This window comes from Otolemur garnettii, unplaced genomic scaffold, assembly GCF_000181295.1.
Source record: "Otolemur garnettii isolate 467f Iridium unplaced genomic scaffold, OtoGar3 scaffold00046, whole genome shotgun sequence".
NCBI classification, from domain to species: Eukaryota; Metazoa; Chordata; class Mammalia; order Primates; family Galagidae; genus Otolemur; species Otolemur garnettii.
Genome location: NW_003852441.1, coordinates 8,826,296 through 8,847,354, shown reverse-complemented (window position 1 = coordinate 8,847,354; position 21,059 = coordinate 8,826,296). Strand labels below are relative to the sequence as shown.

The 21,059-nt window shown below is 38.0% G+C and overlaps 1 protein-coding gene across 1 annotated transcript in view; it reads right to left on the bottom strand.

The window, feature by feature from the left end:
- The window catches only part of LOC105887101 (myosin-2-like), a 26,492-nt gene extending 8,693 nt beyond the window's left edge, over positions 1-17,799 (bottom strand). The window contains exons 1-23 of the mRNA XM_023514063.1: positions 17,777-17,799; positions 17,507-17,549; positions 15,876-16,099; positions 15,639-15,782; positions 13,800-13,956; positions 12,553-12,580; positions 12,355-12,469; positions 12,164-12,256; positions 11,548-11,611; positions 11,341-11,439; positions 10,408-10,511; positions 9,774-9,912; positions 9,307-9,425; positions 9,068-9,217; positions 7,729-7,899; positions 7,317-7,626; positions 6,641-6,714; positions 5,459-5,546; positions 5,255-5,372; positions 3,741-3,864; positions 3,516-3,652; positions 1,709-1,964; positions 3-194 (exon numbers count right to left, since the gene is read on the bottom strand). Of these exons, the coding sequence (XP_023369831.1) occupies positions 3-194; positions 1,709-1,964; positions 3,516-3,652; positions 3,741-3,864; positions 5,255-5,372; positions 5,459-5,546; positions 6,641-6,714; positions 7,317-7,626; positions 7,729-7,899; positions 9,068-9,217; positions 9,307-9,425; positions 9,774-9,912; positions 10,408-10,511; positions 11,341-11,439; positions 11,548-11,611; positions 12,164-12,256; positions 12,355-12,469; positions 12,553-12,580; positions 13,800-13,956; positions 15,639-15,782; positions 15,876-16,079 (2,886 nt within the window). The 5' untranslated portion in view covers positions 16,080-16,099; positions 17,507-17,549; positions 17,777-17,799. The remainder of the gene's footprint in view (positions 1-2; positions 195-1,708; positions 1,965-3,515; positions 3,653-3,740; positions 3,865-5,254; positions 5,373-5,458; positions 5,547-6,640; positions 6,715-7,316; positions 7,627-7,728; positions 7,900-9,067; positions 9,218-9,306; positions 9,426-9,773; positions 9,913-10,407; positions 10,512-11,340; positions 11,440-11,547; positions 11,612-12,163; positions 12,257-12,354; positions 12,470-12,552; positions 12,581-13,799; positions 13,957-15,638; positions 15,783-15,875; positions 16,100-17,506; positions 17,550-17,776) is intronic.
- Positions 17,800-21,059: the final 3,260 nt, after the last annotated feature.

Here is a 21,059-nt window from a genome sequence, read left to right as displayed (position 1 = left end):
TCAAGGTCATCAATGTCTTTCTTGAGTTCTGAACATTCATCCTCCAGTTTTCTCTTCTTGGCCGTCAGCTCAGCATTGATCTCTTCCTCATCCTCGGCTCTCTCGGTCACCTCCTTGATTTTGGCCTCAAGCTGGATTTTGGTTTTGATCAGCTGGTCACACCTTTCCTCTGCATCAGCCAACCCTTCAGCTTCCTTAAGTTGGAAACAAAATGAAATATTTTACAATGATAAGAATATAAATTTCTGCATTTGGTCCTTTGGATTTCCTGTGTTCATTTATTTATGTTTTTAAAAAGTTTTGTTTCATGAACCATTTGCTAAGTGCAATACATTTTCCACATGTGGGAAAACCAAAATGTATCAGTTGCTGTTCCGATCTTTTAGAAGTCAATTCTATAGTATATTAGAAAACATATCTCCGAAAAGCTTCCATTAATGTAGAAAGGATTAATGACACAAAAGATCAGAGAAGTTAGGTCAATTCTTTCATGATTTCATGAAAGAAGTGGTGTTTGAATTGGGCCTCGAGAGAAGGGTAGGATTCGCTTCTGCAGAAATCAGCCTATTGGAAAGAAGAGCAGGAGGGTGGAGAAGCATTCCAGAATGACAAGATATAGCTGCTACTGAAATATTATATTTTTGTTTGTAGTATTAGAGGATGATTCTGGTTATAATGCTCTAGTAACCTGCTATTTCAAATTAAGGGGGTCAGGGCAGGCAGGAAATGAGAGGGACATTGGATTATATATTTGTCAGTGATTCTTTATACCAGCCTCTAATACATAAAAAAAAAATAAAATGTGCTGCATGTAACCAGGTAGTGAATATTGTGGTACAAGACAGATTCTAAGTAAATCTCAGCAACACAAGAGACTGAAGGGTAGATTTGAGGGAGGTGGAGTAGAAAAGGGCTCCTTTTTCTTCCATAATCTAGTAGAATGAGTTATTACACTGCCCAAATTTGACAGCAGAGACCAGTCATAACAGAAACAATATATATGATCTTGTGATGAGTAAATTATACCAGAGCAATTCAGTTCACTCCAAATGAAATGCCATCTTATAAATTATATTTCTGAGTTGACAGAAACAGGTTTGAAATGACTGGTTCAGGAGTGAGCCGTGAGCAGCCTGACAGAAACGAATTGAGAGTAGGCAGAGCAACTTAGTCCTGATGCAGCAATCTGGGTGTGATGTGATGGAGCACTGACCAGACACAGATTGGAAAGAGCAAATCTGAGTTTTTGAGATCAATAAAAAATAATAATTCAATAAAATGTGATGTAGAGTGCTGGCATTTGTTGGCTGTCCATATTGGAATTTAAGACCTGTGGACATCTAGAAGAAGTTTAAAGGAGTTTCAGAAAAAACTAGTCTGTACATGATATCCTCCCCTTAATATTTCATTTGGGATTGTTTCATTTTAAAATCACTTTTAACAACTACATTTTAAAGGGAAAATAAGCCATACATCCTGGAGTTTGATGAAATTATGTAGAATGGAAGATAAGGGACAGTACTTTGTTGCCTGATGTTGTTTGGAGGGTGGTTATTGGACAATGATGGCGTATATTAACCCTTATTAGTGCCATTGGAGTGTTTTAACCTTCTCCTTCCAATGAGTGTCTCCCATGCTGATGGATAATGGCCAGAGTTCTAGCACTTGCAGCCTGATTAGTAACACCCAGGGCAATACCCCAACTCACAGCCTGGACCTGGAGCTGCAAGTCATTTTTTTCTTTCAACAGTGACACCATCTTTTCTTCTAATTCTTTCCTTTTTGCCTCTGACTTAGCAAGTTCATCTTTAGTTTTCTGAAACTCTTCCTTCATGTTGGCCATCTCCTTCTCAGTCTCTGCACTCTTCAAGAGGGGCTTGATCTTGAAGAAGAGTTTCATCCAGGGCCAGTGCTTGACATTCATAAAAGAGCGGATGTTGTACTGGATGCAGAAGATGGCCTCCCTGAAATTTAATTGATGCAAATTAGGTATTGTGTGGAGGATGAAGTGAAATCAAATCTTGATAGTGAGAGCTGGAGGTTCTGTTCCACATTGTTCCTCATCTACTTTCAAACATGCAGATGGAAGAAATTATATTTTCAGATAATGGTCGGAGTCTTACCAATCTCATTTCTCTACCCATTTCTATCTATTTCTTCTCAGACTATATCATGCATAAGAATTATCTGAGTATCCCACCTCCAGATTCTGGTATCCCACCTCCAGAGATTCAGAAGATCTGGGATAGAGCCAGAAATATGCATTTTAAAACACTGGTGATACAAGTCGAAGGACCACCCTTGAGAAGAACTGCTCTATACCGGTGCTTCCCAAATGTGCCTACTAAGTGTTTTGGTAGGAATAGCAAAGCAGGAACATGACCCTTGAGGGATCGGTGGGCTATGAGTTAAAAAAGCCTCAGAATTTCTTTGAAAATCTCTGGCTTTATATTTTAATGTGCATTCTGCTCTGTAATACCACATTTGCTTTACTCTAAATTGTTTAATTCATCACCCTTCTATATAGACAATTACTCAAATATATATATTGTGCATCATGACCAAAATTTACATTTTTTAAGAAATAAGATATAATAAAGATACTAGCAGGCTATACTTAGTAGCTCATGCCTATAATCCTAGCACTCTAGGGAGGCTGAAGCAGGTGGATTGCTTGAGCTCATGAGTTCGAGACCAGCCTGAGCAAAAAAAAAAAAAAAAAGACTCCTTCTCTACTAAAAATAGAAAAACTGGGGCAAGAAGATTGCTTGAGCCTAAGAGTTGGAGGTTGCTGTAAGCTATGATGCCACAGCACTCTGCCCAGGGTGACTGCTTTAGACTGTCTTAAAAAAAAAAAAAAAAAAAAAAGATACTAGCACAACTACAAGAGACAAAAATAAAATTTGTTTCATTATCTTTACATCCATACAAATATGTGGATGTACACAGGCAATGTAAAACATACTTTTCTCTATGGAAATGGTCCTTGTCTTATGCACCCTGCAGTGTGAGACACCTGGTTCTGTAGCTTTCAAACACTGCCTCTGAATCTAATTAGATTATCCAAGAACCACATGCTTTGGTGACACTGCATTAATTTACTGCAAAAAATCTTTCACAGATAAATGCCCTTAATATTTTAAATCATGATAGTTTGATAATAGAAATTATCACATAGATGAAGTTGTTTCTACATTCTATGGAAAACCACTCTTCATACTGTTTGTTATGAAGTTTAATGTTGCTTATGTAATGACATAGTCAGTAAATTCATCTTAGAACCAAGTGCTCAGGCAAAAGGTTATCCCTGCTTACTCACTGTTGTGTTTTCTCTTGTGAGATAAGAACTACGCACGCTTTCTGCTCCTCAGTGTTTCGTCCATACGCTCAGAATATGCTCCATAGTGGATGATTGCTTCCTTCTATGTTGTCCTTATCACAACTTAGTCTTAACTGTCACTACCTCAAATAGGTTATTGAAGAGGAAGATATGAATAAATAATATGCTTTTATACCTTCTCTCTACCATCCTCTGGTACTCTACTCTTGCCAAGAACCCTCTGCATCTGGCCTGGGTTCGAGTGATCAGCTGGGCCAGCTTGTCATCTCTCATCTCCTCTAGGAGCCCCAGAAGACCAGCTTTGAAAAACACCTGTGTATGGGCAGAGTTGCAGATCAGAAACTTCACATAAAGTTCAAAGAAACAGGAATAGCATCAGGTCAGATTTAGAGACTATTACCTTGGTGTGACCAAATTTATACTGGGTGTGGTCGATATCGATGGACCCAAGGAGCTTCTCAGAAGCCTTCTTGCTATCAATGAATTGTCCCTCAGGTATAGCACTTGCATTTAATACTTTGTATCTGTTAAAATAAATACAGCTTTTAGAAACTTGGCTTACTGATGACACAAATAGAAGCTAAACATTAAATAATTCACTAAAAAAATTGGAGCTTTTAAAAAATTATTATTCTTTATTCACAGATAGGACATTGTTTACATGGATCATCAACCTATTGGTTATTAACTTTTACCGTTTTACCTTCCCTCCTGGGTGCACCTGTCCCTTTTGCCTCATCAGACCACATTCTCAGGAAAGGGCTTTATAATCTTCTTCACACTAAGGTGCAGATAAACAATGAAAGGTAATGTGTTATCCTTGCTAGGTGCATTTGCTTTTTAAGATCCTGAGTCAGAGGCGGTGCCTGTAGCTCAGTGGGTAGGCTGCCGAGCCACATATACCCAGGCTGGCGGGTTTAAACCCAGCCCGGGCCAGCTAAACAACAATGACAACTGCAATGGAAAAATAGCCAGGTGTTGTAGCAGGCACTTGTAGTCCCAGCTCCTTGGGAGGCTGAGGCCAGAGAATCACTTAAGCCCAAGAGTTTGAGGTTCCTGTGAGCTGTGATGCCACAGCACTCTACCGAGGGTGACAAAATGAGACTCTGTCTCAAAAAAAAAGAAAAAAAAAATCCTGAGTCCAAGAAAACTACTTTTGATTGAGAAATCTGGTATAAGTTACACTTTAGCTGTAGGGAACTGACTTAATCACCTAAAATCAAACTTCAGGGTGCTTTGGGTCCTGAGCACTGGAGTTATCTGTCAACTGCCCTAATCCAGACTTGAGAGAGATTATCTCCCAGCAACTCCCACCCAGCCCTTTGTGCCCTTTGCTGCTTCTTTGATTACCAAAATTGGCTTGTCTAGAGAGGACAAAAGGGATCTGAGGGGCTGTTTCTGTGACATGTCCCCTCTGTTTCTGGGAAAAATTGAGAATCTAACATGTGAGAGAAAAAGATGCTGATAGATGATATCAAAAGAAGTGACAAAAAATGACTTATTTGTAACCATACATGCATGGAAGAGGTCCCAATGCAGTTGTTTACTGTGTGACTTTGGACAAATAATCTGTCTGAGCCTCAGCTTATTCATCTGTACAATGATGTCTTGATAATACTACTAGGTTATAGGGAGAATTAAATGAGGTAATCCAAACATATTAAGCATTCAAACAGTAGTTCATAATTATTGAAGTTAATGTATATATCTATAAGCTAAGCTGGCAGCTTGGTAAATCCAATAAAAACTCTGCACAGCACTTAAAAAAGTGTTTAAAAGTGTTTGAGACTTAAAAATTTACCTTTTGTGACAAATTGAAAATAACAAATAGAGGCATATTTTTTCACTAAATTGTTTTGCTTACATTAAATTTACTCATATTAAACTTCATGACATTCCATAATTAGGACTAACCTCTGTTTGAAGTCTGCATAAAGGATTCTGCTTGGGAATCCTTTCCTACAGATGCGGATGCCTTCCAGCACACCATTACACCTCAGCTGGTGCAGGACAAGTTCATGCTCCATGGCACCTGAAAATTGTATATTTATCACTGCAGAGGTACTCAAAAGGAGGTGTGGCGGTCACAATTTGTGCTTGTATTTCAAAACTTCTTACCAGGAGTTTTTGTCTCATTGGGTATGATACACCTCACAAAATGAGGATGGGTACTCCTTAGGTTGGTCATCAGCTTGTTCAAATTCTCCTGTAAAATCAGGAAAAATCCAAATCAGGAAAAATCCTGTCATCTCAGACTTCAGACATAGTTATGAGAAGTTGGTGGTGTCATCGCTTCTCGGCCTTTTGCTTAAGATCAAGTGTGGAGAAGTTGGTGGTGTCTGTAAAATCAATATCTGTAGCTGAGTTGAGTGACTGTTTTCATTTGAGGTAACACCTTCAATGCTTCTCCTGAGATGCAAGTTCCTTTGCAATACATCTTCCTGCACTTGAGTTGCCAGGAGTTACACACAAAAAACATCCTGACATGTGCTTCTTTTCAGTTTTTAACAGCACCATCCTTTTCCTACCTTGGTCCCTGGCTACCCACATGCATTCACAAGGCCATAGTCTTCCTGTGATAGATGGTTACTCTTTCTTCTACTAAACTCCATAGTTCTCCAATAAGGAAATGCAAGCCTCCATCACATTTTGACCTTTCATTTTCCCTCATAAATAATAGCTCACCATTTCTAGTTCTATCTGTTTTTAGGGCATAAGGTTATCTATAAGGGGACAATTCTACCAGTTATAATTTAGAATTAACTGGATTAAGATCAAGGATACCATGTTAGCCTCATGGCTATGCTATAATTCATTAGTGTAACTAGTGTCTGTTAATCTCTCTGAGTACATATCATAGCTCTTTTTCATGACTCAGCTAAATTATAAATGGAAGAGAATTACGTTTTACAAAACATCTTCTAAAATATTCTTCATTATTTGACTTAGCATGAAAGGTGAGCTAATAACTTCTGTCCAAAGTTAGATCAACAGTCATTAGTTAGTATCAGTCCTTTTTTAAATGACTTGTGCAAAGATCTTGGACTTTTACAAACAAATTCCCAGGAGAGGGGAGAAGGGAGGGAGATTGGTGTTCTCCCACCTAATGGGCACAGTGTAAGGGTATATGTTACACTTACTGGGTGCAGGAAAGAACTACAATAGGGATGTTACCTAACAAACACAAACATTGTAACCCAATCATTTGTATCCTCATTAATGTGAAATTAAAAAAATAAATAAATAATTTTTAAAATTCCCAAAGGTATTGTAGAACATCAAAAACATTTTCTCCCTTACCCTGAAAAGAGCAGACACAGTCTGGAAAGAAGAGCCCTTCTTCTTACCACCTTTCTTGGCACCTCCACTTGCCTCTGGAAGGAAAGAAAAAAAAAAGATGTCATTCAAATATAGGCACTACTACTTCTTGCTAATTTGCTGATTCCTGTGCTTTTATCAAGTAGAACATTTTTCCACACTACTGACCTGTCTGAGCATGAATGAATCTTATTTTTCCATTAAGTTTGCATTCACTTTTCTGGGATTCTTTCCCCATTGGGAAATGAAGTAAAGAGTATTCACCCTACCATGTAGAGATGGATTCCCCAATATTAGAACATTTGGGGACACACTAACTTCAAAAATCAATAGAAGCTAGCATTGAGAGTACATTGCCTTGAATATCCCCAGATAGTCAATGTACCATAGATGTGGAAGAAGAAGGAAGAGAGAATCATAGAAGCTCAGGCTTTTCATTGGTTCAGAGTCAGATAGTTGCTCTCTGACTCTTTGTAGTAGGGCCTTTGTCTATAGGATGAGCCACAAGTATATAATAACAAGGCATCCTACCTACACAATACTGGAAAAACCAGGGTTTTGGCCTGCAACCCTTCTTCCAGGGCTATGAGATGACCAGCCTCAACCTAACAACACATTTTCTAATATGGAGAGAAAGTGTCAAACTTTTGAACATTACCTCCTTCAGCAGTTTGAGCCCCAGAGAAGAGGTGAGCCAGAGTCTTCACTGATGATTTCTGGTATAGCCCGACCACAGTCTCATTCAGAGGGTCCTTGTTCTTCTCCAGCCAGCCATTAATGTTGTAGTCCACAGTGCCGGCATAGTGAATCAGTGCAAAGTGAGCCTCAGCCTTGCCTTTGACAACCTTGGGCTTCTGGAAGTTGGCAGACTTGCCTAGATGCTGGTCATACAGTTTGTTCTTGAAGGAGGTGTCTGTTGCCTTGGGGAACATGCACTCCTCCTCCAGGATGGAGAAGATGCCCATAGGCTGGATTTAGGGGAAGATGAAGTGCGTAAGGATAAGTATGAGCTGCAGTGACAAGCAGCAGAGCAAATGAGAACTGGTTACTGGGTGGGTAGGATAGGATACCTTCTCGATGAGCTCGATGCAGGCGGCCAGGTCCATGCCGAAGTCGATGAAAGTCCACTCGATGCCTTCCTTCTTGTACTCCTCCTGCTCCAGCACGAACATGTGGTGGTTGAAAAACTGTTGCAGTTTCTCGTTGGTGAAGTTGATGCACAGCTGCTCCAGGCTGTTGAACTAAATACATATTCCCTGTTAGGCAATTTGAGCATTTTTTAAAATATAGGATTTTTCAATTTAAAAATATATGTCAAGTAGCCTTCAGATTATAGATGTCAAAGTCATTGCCCTGAAGAGACTCCTTTGAAATAAAAAGTGGAAAATTTGGAAGGTTTGAAAGCATGTTGAATCTACTGCTCTGCTGCCATTTTATAGAAAATTCTGTCATTATTAATACTCTTTCTCTGCATTTGCTTAAGTTTACTCCAGTATTTGCCTGATTTTCTACTTAAGTATCACACGTTTATTCCCAATTTTTATATTTTCAGGAGGGTTGATAAGTTCTTGTTGACTCACTCAAGGGGCCAACTTTTGACCCATGAGAAGCTGGTTGGGAGGAATATTATCTTGCATGGAAATCACTGTAGATAGCATGTCAAATGAGCAATAATTGCCAGCCTTGTTACTCTTTCATGTGAAATAAAAAAAAAAATCAAGACACCAAATATTAAATACAATATGATAATACAGGCTTCTATTTAAAATACCTACCCAAATGTTAACATTAACTAAGTACAAATAATGGAATTATGTGGAATTTTTGCCTTGCTTCTCTAAATATTCAGCAATACCCAAATTTTGTTGTGTAATTAGAAAGAAAAATATAAACTTCTTTAAAACTATAAGCAAGGAAAATTTATTTCATGGTCAAATATAAAATTTTATTCCATGTCATACTAACAAGTCTTAAAAGTTAATTAGTGCTGCTCTGAATTATTAATATTCATCTTTTCTGGGTTTTTATTATCTCTAAATATTTCTGAATGATTAATTGATGTATTCAAAGCCTATCGTGTGTTGCACAGGTTCACTCTCGTATTTCTATGTCAGCTTCATTTGTGGGGGTTTTTTAAGCCTCCTCCCCAGCCCCCATGGCACTAGCCAATTCATAACCCTCTTGGATAACATACCAAATTGAAAAGTCCTCATTATACTCATTGTTTCTCACAGAAATGGAATTGGCACTATAATAAATAATTAGTGGCTGCCCAGTTATTCTCTTTTAAGTCTTAACATAACTTTGGTGGTTGTAAAAAAAAAAAAAAGTCGTAATATTTGCAAGTCCCTTATTGATATTTCCATTGTCTTATTATAAGATCCTCTCATGAACTGGCTGCTAACTCACATCAAAAATCTCAAAACCAGCGATGTCCAAGACCCCAATAAAGTACTGCCTCGGCTGCTTGGTGTCCAGCTGCTGGTTGATGCGGGTGACCATCCACAGGAACATCTTCTCGTAGACAGCCTTGGCCAGAGCACCCACCGCATTGGTCACCTTGAAAAACAAAGATAAAACTCTTGAAATTATTAGAGTATTGTTAAAATGCTTTTATCCTGGGCCGTGAATTTGAATTATGCACTTACCTGTTCTACAGTCTGGCCTTTGGTAACGAACTCATTGCCAACCTTGACCCTGGGGTAGCAGAGAGCTTTGAGCAGATCGGCAGAGTTCAGACCCTGAAGATAGGCTGCCTTGTCAGCAACTAAAGGGAAGAGAGAATAGAACAATATTATTGCTGTCCAAAGAAACCCACTTCCTTAAAAATATTTTTTAAGCCTCAAATATTTTGTGCACTGGTTTAGTCTATCTTCTTGAGCATTCTTGTCCATTTTTTCACTAAATTCTAGACCTTTATTGTGAGTAATTTGCCATAAAGAACTTCAGAAATTATAAGAAACATCTATCTAATGCCCATACTTCCCATGGCATATTATTTAGTTATACCAGTTCTTTAAAACTTAATTCTTAAAAATAATTTTGCCTTTCTTAGGAAAACTCATGGACCATGTTTCACCCAAGTGTGAAATCATATAGATCACACAGTTGATACCTTCAGTGCCATCTGGCTCTGCTTGCTCCTCACGCTGCTTTTGCTTAAATTTCAGATTTCCATAATGCATTACGCCCCCCGTCAGCTTGTAAATGGATATCTTTTCTTCATTAGTAAAGCCCAATATATCAATAGCACTCTGTCAATATAACCAATAGGATAGCTATTAGGTTGCAATCCATACCTGTACTAGTAATAGTTCATGTTCCCATTCTGGACTTAATGATCAGACTGAGGAATTCCCAGCACTAATATGGGGCAATAGAGACTTGGTCCAACCAAAGGCCATCACAGAGCATTAGAATTATAGGTGCTTACCCCCTGAAGATTCCAAAAGTAAACTTAGAATGAGAATAAGAAAAGTAATGTATAGAATTTGTTATTTTGAGAGGCAGTATTCATCAATGCAAGTAGATTACAAAAAAAATTAGCTTAGGTGCATTCAGAGATGATAGATTTTTAGAAGACTATTAAGGAGACGTAAAATGTTATAGGGGCACATATGACTCCAAGGGACACACCTATGTTCATCCTTGAATCTTCATTTGCTATTTCTACTATTGATTAAATATTTATCTGGATGACCATTGCTCTGACTCTCCATAATAATTTCAATTTTCTTATGTCTACTTACATCTGTGGCCATCAGTTCTTCCTGATCATCAATGCTGGGCACACTGATTTCCCCTTGACTGACAAATGGGTAATCATATGGGTTCGTGGTAATCAGAAGCATTTCTAAGTACATGGAACAGAGTAAAGATAAGCATAATTATTCTCTGCTTTAAAAGAAGAGATTTCTAGACACATTTTAAGACACTATATAATGTTTGCTTGAAAGGTGATTGATGGGCACTGAGGGGAAGTTAAAGGATATTTGGTACACCTCAGACACATTGAAGTTGATGACATAGTATCTCTTATTGTTGCCTATTAAAAAAAAACAACTACTATAATCCAAAGAAAACAAATCCAAAAAAAACAACTACTATAATCACATAATGGGAAAAGTTGTATTTATAAGGATAATCATTATAGTGTAGACAATATAAAATCCAGATTTGGAAACAATCTATATATCTTTAAAGGTACTATGGTTACCAGAGATAAGTAAATTATGCTGTATCTGGAATGAAACACTGTGGCAGCCATTAGAAATAATGTGAAGCTATATTTAGTAACATGGAAAAAGCTATGATATATTATTGCCCAGCAGAAAAGAAGATTATAGAAGAGCATGCAGCTGTGATTTCAGTGATGTGAATTGTATGGGTGTATCTATATGTAAGGATATTCATATAGAAAATGACTGGAACTCTATTCTTCCATGTGCTCATAGTTGTTATTTCATAGAGATGGGAATTGGGGTGTTATTTTCAGTTTTCCTTTTGCTTTCTTTTGAATTTTTCTAGTGAATATATATAAATTTATATCAAACTTACAAAGCAATTTTCAAAAATAAATAGCATATAAGCTTGACAATGTTCAGTTAAAGAAAATTATGTTGAACTGTGCACTAATAGGTACTGATGCGGTAATTTGGGAAAAGAGTGAAAATGTTTCTTACCAATTAGTTCTGGTTTCTTGTTTGATGTGATCTGATAAAAAATATGGTAGCTTCTTTCAGCCTTCAGCTGGAAAGTAACTCTAGACTTCTCTAACAGATCTGGAAGGAAAAGTATAAAAATTCATGTGACATGCAAATTTGATTTTTGGTCAGTTTTATGGGTCATAAAAAAACAGTAATGATTTTAAAGGATATTGGAACACTTACATGTTTCAATATCAGCAGAAGCCAGTTTTCCTGTAGTGCCAAAGTGGATTCTGATGAATTTTCCCTTGAAAGGAAAACTAATATTACCATCTTGTTTTTATATAATACCAAATCTTCAAGAAACTCAAAACACTTGAGATGCTGACACTTTAATATTAAATCAATTCAGAGACTGTTTATGCTAGGTAGGAAAAGGTTTATCTCCTAGTTTGTAAGTAAAAGAATTTTATCTTTGATGTTAAAATTGTGAATATGATAGGTATGTGAAGTAATGGACATGTTAATTAATGTAATATAATTGTTTCATAATGTATACATATATCAAAACATCATATTGTGCCCCATAAACATATACAATTATTATGTGTCAAATAAAACTAAATAAAATTTAAGTTTTATATAATTATAAATAAAGACAGATAAAAAAGAATTCAGGCAAAAGGTCATAATAGCCTTAAGACAAGGCTTTGATTCATGTTATTACACACTGAGAGGATAATGAAAGAACCCATGACTTAGTGTGATGTAAATGAAAAAGATTCAGAGAATGTATTTACAAACAACCCATAAATTTTGACCAGTGAATAGTGTCTATCACAGTGACCAAGAGACTTACAAAGCGAGAGGAGTTGTCATTCCTCACAGTCTTGGCATTGCCAAAGGCCTCCAGTAAGGGGTTGGCACTGATGATTTGATCTTCCAGAGTCCCCTGCAAAGGCAAGAGCAGTCCTCGCATCTGGGGCTCAGAAATTTCTTACCCTAGAACCCCAGCAGAGCCTGGATTCTGACCATGGCAATCACACACACCTGTATTTTGCCAGAAGTTGCTTCCTCCTTCTTCTTGTCCCCAGTGACTGCAATTGTTGCAAAGTACTGGATGACACGCTTGGTGTTCACGGTCTTCCCTGCCCCGGATTCTCCGCTGCCAAATCAAAGGAAATCAGATGAGGTCCCAAAGCTAGCAGCTCCCACAGCCATGAAAAAAAAAGCACAAAATCTACTTACGTGATCAGGATTGACTGATTCTCCCGGTCTACAAAAGAGAAATTATAGACATTTAATATTGTTTTCTTGTATGTTTATAAATGGTGAGTAAGAAAAAATATAATGAACCTAAGTATGTTTCAGTCTGGGCTTTGCAATCCTTAGGGCGTGGTGGGCTGTAGGCCTACCACCTCTCACTCTCCTCTACTTTACCCACACACATATGCCCATTTAAACAGAACACTGCCACTCTTTATATTCAAGTCTTCCAAGAAATATTTCATTTGAGGAAAAATTATATGGGGAAAGCTCCAGTGTAAGTGATGATCACTTTGGCTGTATTTTCCTGAAGCAGCAGACATTTTCTTTTTCATACTCTACCGCTAAATATGTATCAAACAGACTTGGCTCTTTAGTTGGGTTTAGGTGACAGTTTAAGGTAGGAACATTATTTATTGTGGGTGCAAGAAGTAATGAAAAATGGGCTTTAGGAGATTTTTAGTGTGCAAGAAGGAGTAAGTACAGTGTGATAGTGGGAGCTTTGTACTATGTGACTAAGTACTCACAGCTTTGCTCATAATTTAAGGAAAAGGAAAAATTTTGTGCTGTGTTTTTTTTTTTTTTTTGATGTTTTACTGTCTCTGAAGAGGAATTCTCTAAGCCCTTTCCAAGGTGCCACAAGTACTTTAGATTGACCTAGCTAAAACAATATTATAGGAAACAGATCCTTGGCACAACTATCTTAACAGATGTACCTTAAAATCAAAGTTTGTTCCGGTTGGTTTTGGACAAGGGCAATAGCATTTGTGCCATCCTAACTTAGAGATATTATAATTTAGGATACTGAGGATAAAACCACCAAGACAATTTTTATTTTTCTGTTTCTTGGCTCACAGTAATGGATACCCAGTCTGTGTGTGTGAGTGTGTGTGAGTGTGCATGGGTGTATATATATACATATATACACACACAGAGATATGTTTGTATTTTTGCTCTAATTTATTTTGAGTTTTTCAGTCATTCAAAAGTAAATTATTGAACTATGGCCAACCTCTGTTGACTTTTAGAAATTTAAGAGATTGTTAGTAGTAATTTAGTACTAGGGATTACAAAAATCTTTTACATTCTCTCCTTCCTGGACCTTTTCCCTCATAAACACCAGCCCCAACTAAAGGGGATAATCTCAAAGAGCGTGTTGAGGTGGACTGGGGCCTCTTTCTCCTGTGGTTCAGCTCCCAAAAGATTATGCATATATTCAGCTCACTCACCTGTCAGCATGAACTGATAGGCGTTGTCAGAGATGGAGAAGATGTGGGGTGGGGCCTCCTGGCGCTTTTTGCCTCTGTAGGCCCCCACCACCTCGGGGTTGTACACCGGCAGCCACTTGTAGGGGTTGACAGTGACACAGAAGAGGCCTGAGTAGGTCTATGCAAAATAAAAAGAAAGAATAACTACCCAAAGGCCTTTCCTATTGCTGGTGCAACTCACTTATTAATTGAATTTTCACAAAAAGGAGCACTTTAAGTGAGTATTCTATTTCTTCAAGGCATCAGCATGAAAAGTAATTGGCAAGTTCAACACTGTGCTAGCAAAATCCTTGAGGGAAGGGACTGCAATTCAGAATCTTTACTGGTCTCCTTGGGGCTTGTCACAGTGATTTTCACATAGTAGGGGCTTCAAAAGTATGGTTTGTGTGTGTATATTTTAATATATACTATGAAACATTGTTATTGTTTTAAGGAAACTGTCGTGTATTTCCTTTGCAGCATTCAGATAATTCAAATTTATGAGAACTTAAATTTGGACATAAGCTAAGTGTCCAACAGTAAGGGACTGGTTAGATGATTATGGTAAATCTTAAGGGAAAATGATGCAGGTACTTTAAAAAGTAAACAAAAATATGCAGCAACACTGGGGAAGTATTTACAAAGTATTTTTAAGTTATAAGGAAACAGAACACAAAATATTATAAACTCTTTATGATTATAACAAAGGAGTTTTAAAAATCTTTTGACAACCAGTTCAGGACAGGCACCAAACCAATTAGAATGGATGCTGGCCTCATAAACAGCAGGAATACCTGTGCAGCTGTTGCCCAGCTAAATGTCAGAAGTGACTAAACTGTGCAAAAATATGAAGGCAGCATTATGCATTCAATTCAAAAATATTTACTGAATGTGTGTTATGTGCTAGGTAGGCCTCTGCCAGGCAGTAGAACTGAAACATGAATGAGATAATGACCCTCAAGGAACTCCCAGTCTGTGTGGGGGACAATTATATAAATGAATAATCAGGAAGAACATAGGACAGAAACAGCAGTGCAGAAATGACAGCGCACAATACCCAGCCCTGCCTAGACCAGGGACTAGATCACATGGGTATAAATTGCTGCTATTTGAGGGTATTGAAAGTGAGTAAAATTTGATCTTTAAGAAAATCATTTTTAAGTATTAAAACAAGTTTATTTTTTCCCTCTGGATGATCCTGGAGCTGAAATGGGAGGGTGAACATGGAAGAGGTATTAGGCATGTTGGCCTGGTGTAGTGACTCATGCCTGGAATCCCAGTACTCTAGGAGGCCGAGGTGGATGGATTGCTTGAGCTCAGGAGTTCGAGACCAGCCCGAGTAAGAGCAAGACCCTATCTCTACTAAAAATAGAAAAATTAACCCTGCATAGTGGACCATGCCTGCAGTCCCAGCTACTCAGGGAGGCTGAGGCAATAGTTTGAGGTTGCTATGAGCTATGGCGCTATGGCACTCAAGCCTGGTGCAACAGAGAGAGATTGTCAAAAAAAAAAAAAAAAAAAAAGAGGTAGGCATGTGGTTAAGATATAAACAGTAGCTGCTCAAATATTTGCTCAAGGGATCTGTGGCAAACCCAGTGAACACTGACAATGGCCTTCTCCAGCTTTGGATGAGAAGGCAAGGAAGGAGTGCTATTTGTTGGGCTGTGCTTTACAATACTAATATTGAATGTTTTAAGACTTATGCTGCTAGTGAAACTGAAATGACTCACTACTGATGGCCCATTTATACTACAATGGAAGCAATGGACCAATAGGGTACATGGTGATGACGAGGAGGACCACTGGTAGCCAGGCACTCACGTAGATCATCCAGGCTGCATAACGCTCTTTGAGGTTGTACAGCACGGCAGGCTCATGCAGGTGAGTCATCATGGCCATGTCCTCAATCTTGTCAAATTTGGGAGGGTTCATGGGGTACACCTGATCATCCTTCACCGTCAGAGTCTGGGAAACAGTAAAGAAACCATTTACATTAACTGAATAACCAAACCAAAAAAGAATCAATAAAATGTGGCAGACCCCTGGGACTCTACTCACTGCTCCTCCTTCAGTCTTCACTGTCACTTTCCCTCCTTCTCTGCTCTGGATAGTCCCTTTGACGAAGGATTCCTTGGGCTCAGCCACAAAGACAGATGTCTTGGCATCAAAGGGCCTATTCTGGGCCTCAATGCGCTCCTTTTCAGACTTCCGGAGGAAAGGAGCAGCCTCCCCAAAAACAGCCATTTCTGAGTCTGCACTCATGACTGCTGAACTCAGAGGTCCTAAAGGAGATAAAACATTTCACACTAGAGAGTCTGGACCGCAAAGCATACCAGTAAATCTTTATGTTGGTTATATTTCATAGGAATCCCAGTAGGTAAGTCCACTGTACACCGTGTTACAGCTACTGAAACAAACATAGTCACAAGAAGTCAAATGTATCAGGTGGTCACTGTGTACCAAATATAGCATTCAGGGCTTTACATCCATTATCATCCTCTAAGACTTACATGCTAATCGGGAAACTGGGTTTATAGTCTCTGCACTGATGTTAAGTGGCTTGTGATATTGAGTAAGTTTATCTTTTTGAGCCTAAGTATCTCCATCTTTAGAACAAAGGTTGTAATCTCTGCCTTTCTCAATTTATAACCTATGAGACATGGTGATGATATTATGGCAAAAGAAAAAATTAAATATTGACTGAGAAAGTAATTTGAAATAGTTAAAGCTACCATTTATATATAAAATGTCATAAAATTTCATGTCTTGCCATGTAACATAAGAGAATTTTATTTCTTCCTTTAGATGCCCAGATTTGCTCAAATTTAGTGGACTATGGAGAATTATAATTTTACTCTTTTTTTCTTTTAGTTGGATGCTTACTAGAGTTTCTCTAACAATTTCTAAGCATATCAAATATACCTAATTGGTTTAACCCAGTTAAGCTAATTAAGGATAAAAATCATAGCCAATGTTATCCTCATTTTTCTACATTGGAGGGCTTCCTTTGCTATTCCAAATTTCTTTCTAAATAATGCAGGCCCTGTTTTCTTCATTCTATATCATCTGCAGGTTGCTCGTGGTACCAGTAGAACGAAAGGTTTGGCAATGAATGCTATTGCAGTCATTACATGATCAAATTACTTGAAACTCATTTTCATCAGCTATCCCGGTCTCTCTCTTTAGAAATGCAGTGTGTAGTGGTAAGGCAGATTAATACCTCTGCCATATATAACAAAAATTCCAGTGTTTTGTTTTCATACAGCAATCAGCATTATATAAGGCGACTTTCTACAAGGACTTCTTAAGAAGTTTAAAGGAAACATTGTCCTAGGTACTTTCTTTCTTATTTTTTGGATATTATATTTACTAAATGAATTCTATTTTTAATAGAAGGAAACATTTTTATCAAATCTGAGATGCAGTTTTTTTATGCAGAGACAAAAGATTCTATTAAAAAGGGATTCTCTTGCTCAGATATCATCCCAGCTGTGTTTGAGTCATAAATGTGGATTTTTGCATTGTCTTAGGAAAATCTTCTCTCTTTTCCTCTCCAGCTCTTTTCCTAAGGTACAGTTATTAGAGGGTATTTACTGAGACAAGCACTTTCTTAAAGGTTGCTAAGTGACATAAATCCATCCCAGATGCTCTTGCATTCTCCTCCAGGGACTGGTTAATCCAAATCTTACCTTGTTAGCAAGTGAGAAGATGTAGCCTGGAAGTGAGACAGTTCTGTAAAAGAAAAGGGGAAAACACTTAATTAGTTAACAAAAAAAAAAAAAAAAAAAGGGACGGGGGTCTTATTTACCACATTACTTGCTATTGTAAGCGGAAGGCAACAAAATTCATAGATTTAAAATGTGCAGTTCCAGAAGACCAGTACCGAACTAGCAGCTGCTGCCGACACTGGGCAGTGTGGCCAATGTCCCTCTTGAAAGACCCGTCCTGTTCCCACTTACCTTGGAGCTTTTTAAAGCTGGACGAGTCAGCCTCATTCCAAGGGCTCTTTTATATGGATAGCTATGGAAACAATGCAGCTGCCTCTTCTTTCTTAAGTCAAAAGGAATTGTTTGGCAAAATACCTCTTGGCAATCTAGCGTCCCACATAATTCTCATTCATATTAAGAATGGTTGGATATAATTAGAAATATTTTTCTTATTGAGTATGTGGATAAATCTCCTATGGATAATTTGAGAAGATGATCTGAAAGGAAGATTCACGTGGTGGATAAAGGCAGTGGCAGGACAGCCAGGATACCTGGTTTCTCTTACAACTTCTTTTTGGCTTTGCTGAGCATAACATTTGGGCTTGCCTTCTATTACTTTTGCATATTGCACATGTTAAATGATATTAACAAAAGACAAATATTTATTTTTAATTTTGTAAGGGTTAATTTTTCTTCTGTTGATTCTTTCTTTTCTCTTTTGCCCAGTTGTTCCCTCCACCCAGCATACCATTCCCTATCCCACTACTCATTTGACTTGCCTGCAATAAAAAAGGTTGAATATTTTCTAGTAGTAAAGAGTAGTAAAGGTGCTTTTAGAGAATACTTTTAACATTTCTTATGTCAAGCACACTGAGAAAAAAATGACACTATTGGTATGGCACTCCAGGGTAACAAGGAAGGGATTTAGGCTAAATACATAATAAAGGACTTGGTGAGAATATTTTCTTATGTCTCTACATGTCTTTATGTATATAAATATAAATATGCACAGTATTAAGGAAAATATTAAATACTGAATGTGTCTGAGATTTCTTAATATCTTTGTGAAATTCTGAAGGAGGTATTGAGCTAGATTCCATGAAAAAAAAAACTTGTTTATATCTGGCTTTATACTTGAATACACATAGTTCCTGATCAAATTTTTATAATGATGCAGGCAATATCTGGGTTTTTTTTTTTTTTTGAGACAGTCTCAAGGTGCTTCCCTGAGTAGAGTGCTGTGGAATTATAGCTCATGGCAATCTCTAACTTTTTTTTTTTTTTAGAGACAAGAGTCTCACTTTGTTGCCCTTATTAGAGTGCTATGGAGTCACAGCTCACAGCAACCTCTGGGGTTAGGTGATTCTCTTACCTCAGCCTCCCGAGTAGCTGGGACTACAGGTGCCTGCCACGACACCCGGCTATTTTTTGTTGCAGTTTGGCCAGGGCTGAGTTTGAACCCACCACCCTGGGTATATGGGGCTGGCACCCAACTCACTGAGCCACCCGCAAAGGACTAGAGTGCAATCTCTAACTTTTTGCGCTCAAGTGATTCTCTTGCCTCAGTTTTTCTACTTTTAGTTGGGGGTGGGGGGTCTTGCTTTTTCTCAAGCTTGTCTTGAACCTACAAGCTCAAGAAATCCACCCACCATGGCCTCCCAGAGTGCTAGGATTATAGGCGTGAGCCACTGTGCTCAGCCAATATCGGTTCTTGATAATTATCATCATGAGGATCTTTGCATAAGAAGGGGATGAAAATGTAACACCAGTTTTTCTATAACTGTTGAAATCTTTTAAAAATTTACCAGCTCTTCTTTTTCCTTCATTGACAAAATATAATGTGGGATTTTCTGGGATAATGAGAATAAATTTTTAATCCATTTGAACTATTTTTCATATCACATATTTCAAAGGATAATAAAGTTCTAATCTATGAAATGTCCACGTTAAAGGAACCCCTTGGCTGCTAGGTTGGTCAAAGGACACATCAACCACAATTACACAGAAGTAACTGATACATTCAAAGTTCAAGACTTGGATATATCACTGCAAGCTACCTCTACTAGTACCACCTACCCAGCCTTCAAGCATCTTTACACTGGCTGGCTATCTCTGGACTGCTGTCTCTGAAACCCCAACCCTCCCAGAAATCTCAGGAGTCTCTTGGCTGCAGCAGATGCATCACACTCTGCTGAGGTCCTTCTTGGTTCCAATGCCACCATTATGCTTGCCTTCTTTGAGGATTATAGAGTACACTATTGAACTCTAACACAGCCCACACCACCCTCCAAGGAAACCTTGGCCAGATTTTTCACAGATAGAAGCCACCTCTCAACACTTTGGCCTTCCCTTCCCACTCAGCCCATCTAAGACTGAAGGGATCAACATTTCATGGCACATCTGTAACCTTTTTTGATGCCAAGAGACACTGGTTTCCTAGCTATGCTTTAGGGTGAGGTGTAGTACTATTTCCCCAAACTAAACAGCCATTTTTAGTGCCAAATAAATATTTTGATATTCTCTTATTGCATCCTATCTGCCCATGGGCATTTTCCTTATGCTTTTTAAAATATTTCTTGTTTATGTTGTTTATGAACTGATCTTCACTTTTAAGTCATCTCATGGTTAACTATTCTGTTTGCCCAGTTTATAAACTTTTGGTGAATACTGTATTCTGTGGGTAGAAGCTGTTTAATATATTATTTTTGAATGTAAAGAAGAAAATACAAAGCCTCATTCCCAGTGGTTGAGAGATGCATCTTAGTTGTTTCTTATGCCACTTGGCGCCTGAATTTATGACTGGTAGATGAACTAGAGTTCAAGGAATACAGGGAGTCCCTGCATTACCAATGAGATAGATTCTATAGGTTTGTTTTTAAGATGAATGTGTATATAAGTTGAACAGGTACATTTACCTGTATCTGCCTCCTTCATTGGTAAATGCAACTCATCTGTCAGATGTTTGTAACTCAGGGACTTACTGTAATAGCCCCCATTCATAAGTGCAAGTTGTATATAAGCCTGATGTTTGTAACTGAGGAACTTGCTGTATGTCAGTCATTATAATTTATTTTTTCACTCTGCAAACACGTGAAGATAAATACATTCACTGTGTGCCTTTTTATTGATGTCATCGATATTTTTAACCTGTTATAACGAGTCAAGGCCTTTCTACTTCCCACTGCTCATCCTTTGGGATATCTATCACATGTAGGTCTGGTGACAACTCAGGAATAGAGTGAATACTGATCTATGCCATGCACGGAGGTACACAGGGAATAGTAGCCACTACCACCAAGTTCAGGAGAGTTATAATCTGAGAAACAAAAGAGGATATTCATAAAGTAGCTCAAGTCACCTTTGAAACAAAATGTAGTGTACAACTGTGCAGGGAAGGAGCCATATTTTATGTGTCTATGTGATCCTCACAACATCTAGAACTGTGCTAAAGCATAGAAATACCTCCAAATTCCAGGACACTCCATGTTTCTTTATCCTAACCATTCTGTTCCCATCAACTGAAATTGGGACTTGG